This window comes from Lycium ferocissimum, chromosome 11, assembly GCF_029784015.1.
Source record: "Lycium ferocissimum isolate CSIRO_LF1 chromosome 11, AGI_CSIRO_Lferr_CH_V1, whole genome shotgun sequence".
Classification (NCBI taxonomy): Eukaryota; Viridiplantae; Streptophyta; class Magnoliopsida; order Solanales; family Solanaceae; genus Lycium; species Lycium ferocissimum.
Window position 1 is genome coordinate 21,883,084 of NC_081352.1, and position 7,899 is coordinate 21,890,982.

The 7,899-nt window shown below is 44.9% G+C and overlaps 2 protein-coding genes across 2 annotated transcripts; both read right to left on the reverse strand.

Annotated features, from left to right (window-relative positions):
- Positions 1 to 983: 983 nt before the first annotated feature.
- Positions 984 to 3,812, reverse strand: LOC132038120 (uncharacterized). Its single transcript, XM_059428843.1, has one exon. It carries the CDS (start codon positions 3,810 to 3,812, stop codon positions 984 to 986), a length of 2,829 nt encoding a protein of 942 aa, XP_059284826.1.
- Positions 3,813 to 6,134: 2,322 nt separating this feature from the next.
- Positions 6,135 to 6,731, reverse strand: LOC132038121 (extensin-1-like). The gene has a single exon (XM_059428844.1). The coding sequence runs from the start codon at positions 6,729 to 6,731 to the stop codon at positions 6,135 to 6,137; it is 597 nt and encodes a 198-aa protein (XP_059284827.1).
- Between the last annotated feature and the right edge of the window lie 1,168 nt (positions 6,732 to 7,899).

The window sequence follows — 7,899 nt, forward strand, 5'->3', positions numbered from 1 at the left end:
CCTGTATCAGAAATGGGTTAGTTTTCCTTATTTTAAGTTGATCCGTCGCATTGTCGGCGAAACCCCTTTAGCTCCGGTATTCAAAAGATGAATTTTTTTTCATTATAAAATCATTTTGTGATGCTATCTAAAGAAAAAAATTATTGATTGTCATGACATGTGCTTTGAATGAGGGAATCTTCCTCTTCCGTGACTGGGGTTTTGCTTCCTTACGCGGAATTTTTGAGACCTTTTCTTAAAAATTCTGCCCCAGTCTAAATTTCGGTCTATCAGTTCTCATGTTGAATCTTTCGGGAAATTTTAAGGCCTCCTCAAAATTTCTGCCCCAGTTTAGAGTTCTGGGTCAGCTGAATATCCTATAGTAGCTTGTAGGCGCGAATTTTTGAGATCTTCTCAAAAATTCTGCCCTAGTTGGGCATGCCGCAGTCCCTGCTTCCTTGTGAAATCCTATCTCTGAGGCTTCCTAGAGGTTTTCTTGGTTTTTCTTTTGATGCGACCGAGCTCGAAGAGCGCCTACGTATCCTGTCACAGCAGGAATTCAGGTCAAACGTAGTTCAGAAACAAAATAATGAATTTTGGGTTTTTACTAATAAACCGACCGGGTCCTAAACGGACTGCCTACGTATCCTACCGTGGGGAAATCAAGTCATTGCGTAGTTCATATTACAAAGGTGTTTGTTTAGCCTATCTATTACAAAACGGTTACAAGCCAAAGGAAATAACTAATACAAGCAAAATAGAATAACGATTACAAGCAAAGAGTACTATTACAAACTGAGAATCTCCTTCTTCATGCATAGTAGCGCTTTGATTACATCTGAGTTAATCGGTTTCGGCCACTCTTGGCCTTCCATTTCTGCAAATACTACGCCTCCCCCGGAGAGTACTTTGCGGATTACGTAAGGCCCTTTCCAGTTGGGAGCAAACTTCTCTTTATATTCTTCTTGGTGTGGAAAAATCCTTTTCAGTACTAATTGCCCGATCTAAAAAAGCCCGTTTCTGACTCGTTTGTTGATGGCTCTCGCCATCTTTTGCCGATATAATTGACCGTGACTATCGGCGACCATTCTTTTCTCATCAATCAAAGCCAATTGCTCATAACGAGCTCGGACCCATTCGGCATTGTCCAATTCCGCTTCCTGAATGATTCTTAGGGAAGGTATCTCAACTTCAGCGGGTATGACTGCTTCAGTCCCGTAGACCAACAAATATGGCGTCGCTCCTGTTGAAGTCCTGGTCGTGGTACGGTATCCCAATAAGGCATAAGGCAACTGCTCGTGCCAACCTTTATGATTATCAATCATCTTCCTCAATATCCTCTTGATATTTTTGTTGGCTGCTTCTATGGCTCCGTTCATTTGCGGCCGGTAAGCTGTTGAGTTTCGATGGGTGATCTTGAATTGCTCACAGATATCCTTCATCAGGTGGCTATTCAGATTCGCTCCATTGTCTGTTATGACGGACTCGGGTACACCGAATCTGCATATGATGTGGTTTCGCACAAAGTCTGCCACTACTTTCTTTGTTACTGATTTGTGGGATGTTGCTTCCACCCACTTGGTGAAATAGTCAATGGCAACCAAAATGAAACAGTGGCCATTCGAGGCTGCGGGTTCAATGGGTCCAATAACATCGATGCGCCAGGCGACGAAAGGCCATGGTGAACTCATAACGTTAAGCTCACTTGGAGAGACTCTAATTAGATCACCGTGGATTTGGCATTGATGGCACCTTTGCACATACTTGCAGCAGTCACTCTCCATAGTCATCCAATAATATCCAGCTCGCAGAATCTTCTTTGCTAGTACGAATCCATTCATGTGGGGTCCACATGTTCCCGCATGTACTTCTTCTAGAAGTTTGGTGGCTTCGCCGGCATCTACACATCTGAGCAAGCCCAAATCCGGCGTCCGTTTGTATAGCACTTCTTTGTTTAGGAAGAAACTATTTGCCATTCTTAGAATGGTCTTCTTTTGTCCATTTGTAATGCTTTCAGGGTATTCCTGTCCTTCCAGGTATATTTTGATGTCGGTGTACCACGGCTTGCCATCTGGCTCGGCTTCCACATGGCAACAGTGGGCATGTTCTTCTTTCAGACTTATCCTTAGCGGGTCGATGTGACTGCTTTCAGGATGCTGGATCATTGATACTATGGTGGCCAGTGCATCAGCAAATTCATTCTGAGCTCTTGGCGTATGTCGAAACTCAATCTTTTTGAACTTCTTGCACAATCTTTGTGCCAAGTTCACATATGGTAAGATCTTTTCACTTTTAGTGGCCCATTCTCCTTGTACTTGATGAATCAACAAGTCGGAATCTCCAATGACTAACAGTTCATCGATGTCCATGTCCAACGCCATTCTGAGGCCTAGTATGCAGGCTTCGTACTTGGCCATGTTGTTGGTACAATGGAATTTGAGCTTGGCGGCCATGGGATAGTGTTGCCCATTTTCTGATATCAGGACCGCTCCGATTCCGGAACCTTTGTAATTCACTGCTCCGTCAAAGAATAATTTCCAGCCGGTATAGGATTCTGCTGCTCCTTCTTCTATGGCCAACACTCCTTCGTCCGGGAAATGGGTATGAAGTGGTTCAAGTTCTTCATCCACCGGGCTTGCGGCTAGCAAATCAGCCAAAGCCTGTCCCTTGATGGCCTTCTGTGCTATGTATACGATGTCAAATTCACTTAACAGCATCTGCCACTTGGCCAACTTCCCGATGGGCATGGGCTGACGGAATATATACCTTAAAGGATCCATCTTGGATATGAGGTGAGTGGTATATGAGGACAAGTAGTGCCTTAATTTCTGAGCTACCCAAGTTAGAGCACAGCAAGTCTTTTCCACCAGCGTGTATCTAGCCTCGCAGGCCGTAATGTTTTTGCTCAGATAATAAATGGCGCGCTCCCTTGTCCCTTCTTCTTCGTGTTGTCCCAACACGCATCCGAATGCCTTTTCAGCAACCGACAAGTACAACAGCAAAGGACTTCCCGGCCTTGGTGGTACTAGGACTGGTGGGTTGGACAAATATCTCTTAATAGTGTCGAATGCCTCTTGGCATTCCTCCGTCCATTTTGTAGGAGCATCCTTCTTCAAAAGCTTGAGGATGGGTTCTACAATGATGGTGGATTGAGCTATGAACCGTCCGATGTAATTTAGCCTTCCCAGGAAGCTCATGACTTCTTTCTTGGTTTGAGGGGGAGGCAATTCCTGGATTGCTTTGATCTTTGTTGGGTCTAGCTCTATACCTCTTCGACTGACTATAAATCCTAGAAATTTTCCAACCGGTACCCTAAACCCACACTTGGCGGGATTCAATTTCAAATTAAACTTCCGAAGTCTATTGAAGAATTTCCTCAAATGTGTGGTATGCTCCGAACTTTCTCTTGATTTGATAATGACATGATCCACATAGACCTCAATCTCTCTGTGGATCATGTCATGGAAAATGGTAGTCATTGCTCTCATGTATGTCGCACCGACATTCTTGAGGCCGAAGGGCATTACCCTGTAGTGGTACACTCCCCATGGGGTGATGAAAGATGTTTTTTCCGCGTCCTCCATGTCCATCAAGATCTGATGGTAGCCGGCGAAACAATCCACAAACGATTGTAGCTCGTGCTTGGCACAATTGTCTATGAGTATGTGGATATTAGGGAGCGAAAAATTATCCTTTGGGCTAGCTTTGTTTAGATCTCGATAATCCACGCAGATTCTTATCTTGTCGTCTTTCTTGGGCACCGGGACTATATTGGCTAGCCATGTGGGGTAGGATGTTACCTCCACTACTCCAGACTCAATTTGTTTCTCCATCTTGTCCTTGATTCGGATATTGAGATCCGGTTTGAATTGTCAGGTTTTCTGCTTTACTGGAGCAAACCCCTCATTGATGGGTAACCTGTGGGATACTATGTTAGTACTTAACCCCGACATGTCAGCGTATGACTTAACCCCGACATGTCGGCGTATGACCATGCGAAAACATCCACATATTCCCTTAGCAAGCTTATCAATTCCTCTTTGAGGGGGGCATCTAGGTGTACTTATCCTCGTCTCTTTGACATTCTCTTCATCACCTAGATTTATGGTTTCCGTTTCGTCCAAGTTTGGTTTCTGCTCGTTCTCCAATTGTTCCACTTCTTCTGCGAGACCCTCGGATAGCATTGTGGTCTCGTCGTATTCCTCATATTCTTCCTCACTTACGCTGTCTGAATCATTCGTTTCGCAACATGTCATGACATTTAAGGTTGCTTTATCGTTTTTATTACTGAAAAGATAAAATTAAGGCGAGGCAGGTTAGTATAAAACATGCATGTAACAGTTTCAATAAACCAAGGCTTTCATTAATTTAAAATATTAGAAGTACAAACTGTGGTCCTAGCTTAGGTCAAACCATTTCCATTTTTGAAAACATTACGAGGTATGTAAGTGACAAAGAGGGTGAGTAATCGGGCCTCAACCGACTCTCCCCATTTTTAAAAAATAAATTCATCTTTCTCTACCGAAGAGCCAATAGCGGGGTAGAGGTCCAGTTGGACAGTCGCTCGCAATCTCTTGGGTGTTTCCCCAAAGACACGTTCTCCAGAATCACGTAACAATCTTCCTCTTGGAATAGCATCCTTTTACCCTCTTCAATGTCGACATCCTCGGGCACGGGAATTTTGTGGGGGAATGACTGGTACAGATTTGGGATAGGCTTACAGAGATTTGTAACCTCTTGTCTCTTTTTGGTAAGCATCTCCTCCTCTGTGGGGACGTAACCAAGCCCGAAGTGAAAATCATTTCAAACGATAGGAACAGGCTCAGTGATGCCCCACAGATTCTTCGCTAAACATTTTCTGAGTTCAAACCAGTTTAGAAGCACAGTGGAAGCAATCATTTTATAAACTACCGGCTTGGGCGTTTACATGGAATCTATCTTGTGGGCCGCTCCCACTAACTCACCGACATGAAAATCCCTTCCCTTAGGTGTGGCTTCAATAACTGGTACGAAATTATCTGGATAATTATGCATACTGGCCTCTCCATGGATCACCACTTCTTCTCCTTCCCAGACAAAATTTACAGATTGGTGGAGCGAGGATGGTACTGCCCCTGCTATGTGGATCCATGGTCTTCCTAGAAGCAAATTGTAATTGGCCGGTATTTCCATGACTTGGAATTCCGCAGTGAACTCAGCAAGTCTCATTTGAATATCCAGATCAACTACTCCAGTGGCATCACAACGTCTTCCATCAAATGCTCTTATATTAGTGTGGCCTTGGCGAACCTTTCCAAGGTCATACCTTAGTTAATTCAAAGTGGATTCGGGGCAAATGTTGAGTCCTTCCCCATTGTCAATCAACACCCGGGTTACCACTTTGTTGCGACACATGATAGTGACGTGCAACGCTTTGTTGTAGTTTATGCCTTCCTTGGGCAACTCTTTTCTGTGAAGGTTATTCGGTGTTCTTCCATAACATGGGCGATCATTTTGGCTAGACTTTCACTGTTTGTTCCAGCCAGGATGTGAGCTTCCTCCAACACCTTCATTAGAGCCAGACGGTGTTGGGGTGAACTTTGCAGCAATGCTAGCACTGATATTTGGGCCGGCATTTTCTTCAAATGCTCGATAATGGAGTATTCCTTCGATTGTATTCGACGCCAAAAGTCTTTAGCTTCGCCTTCAGTGATGGTCCTTTTCTGATTACCCTCCCTCCGAGGTCCCCCTCGGGCTAAGTCTTCAGGAGTATAACATCTTCCTAATCTTGTGATACCATGCACGGCAGCCACTTGGACCACAAACTCTTTCCGGGGTGGCGCCGGAGTTACCTGGGCAACGTGTGCTGTCACTGGTGCAGGGATTAGTGCCTTGAATTGCGGGCGTTCCTGCAAGGATAGTGACGCTACCGTACGTTCAAGTTCTTTCGCAGGATCGCGGATTGTGGGCCTCCTGGCGACCCAATCCTCCTCTCTCTTAATCATGTGGATCATGTTATTGCCGTGGTTTGGCAAAGGGTTGGTGTTCACATTCGGAGGGGCCGTTTGGAGCACAATTTCCTTCCGGTCGATCAGATCCTATATTTTGTACTTGAGATTAATGCAATCTTCAGTACTATGCCCTAGGCCATTGGAGTAGGAACATGTTTGGTCAGCTCAGTAAAATCGATTCTTTGGATCAACGGCTTTTGGCGGAAGTACTTGAATCATTCCAGCCGCGCTTAACCTCTTGAACAAATCAGTCCGAGATTCCATTAGCGGAGTGAACACCCGAGGGGGTTTCTTCTCAAAATTTGGACGTGGCGCATTGTAGGCATTTGGTGGTGGATGATTTTGGTAGGTATTGGGTTGGTCATTTTGTAGGGTACGGTAAATGGGTGGGGGAGTCTGATAATTTGGCTGTGGAGCTTGGTAATTTGGGGGAGGTGAATGGAAGGTATTTGGTGGAGCTTGGTAGTTTGGGGGTGGTGATTGGAAGTTTGGTTGCGCATAATATACAGGCACCGTGTTGTATGGGGTGGGTACATAATTATTTGGAGGAGGTGAAGCATATGCTCCCATTGGGAAATCTTCCCTTCTTTTGGGTTTAGGGATGTGGGATATGCTAGCCACGTCTTCTTTCTTTTTGCGCATGAACCCGGTGAAACCTGAACCAGCAGATTTTCCAGTCATGCTTACTATTCGGTAGGTTTTGAGGCCGTCTTCTATGGCTTCGCCCATTTTGACCAGTTCAGAGAAAGGTCTTCCTGCCATTGAAAGTATTCTATCATAGAAGTCTGTCTCTTATGAGCGGATAAAAATTGACACAACTTCCTCTTCGCCCGTAGGAGGTTGCACTCGGGCAGCCTCTGTTCTCCACCTGCTTGCATATTCACGAAAATTCTCGGTGGATTTCAGTTTCACTTTCTCCAAATAATACCTATCCGGTACTGTCTTCATATTAAAATGGAATCTTTCCATGAAAGCAGCGGCCATGTCTTCCCATGTGACCCAACGACGTATATCTTGCGCCGCGAACCATTCCGAGGCCTCTCCTGTCAAACTCCGACTGAACAATCTCATAATAAGTGTCTGATTGCCTCGGACACCGAGTCACACCCCGACCTTACTAGGGTGTGATGGGCACCCGACTCTCCTCAGAGTCGAGCGAACCCTTAGACATTCGCGTATTAAAACCTGCCATTTCGAAAATTTTTAAGAAACTTGAAACTTTTCAAAATAGAGATAATGTCTTGTATGCATTAGGAAAACTTTTCGATCAATCACATAATTTTTACCAACCGACAACATCCGAAAATACACACTCTTTTAGCATCTATAACCGATTCGCGCTCCACGACACCCTATCCACGGGACACACCGCAAAGTCTCTAGGATGTACAAATACCATGACATAAGTACTCGACCCGGCAACACTCCGAACCGAGATGGAGCTCGCCAATTCATTTGGAACAGCTCCTAGCCAAGTCTTTTGCTCGTCAAATGCGGGTGTACTCCGCGTGGCATGAAACGCGCCCCCGAAGAAAGGGGGTCGCACGAAGAATGTACCGAATATGTAAGGCGATGACCAATAATAACCGCGGCTTAATTTAAGAGAGAAGAAATCACAAATCAAATTCAATACACATATATATTTGGAAGAAGCATAAATATATATATATATATATATACGGGTCTCATGTAATCCCTAAGTGAATAATGCAAATGAACACACACATCTTAAGTAAAGGATGCAATCTAACCCGTGCGTCGCTTCCGACATTCAATGAAATAGTCCCTTCGGACGGCCGCTTCCGCGTAGTAATAAAGATGGCCCTTCGGGCATTGCCGCTTCCGGCATAATAACAACGATAGCCCCTTCGGGCATGGCCGCTTCCGCATAATAATAAAGACGGCCCCTTCGGGCATGCCGCTTCCGGCA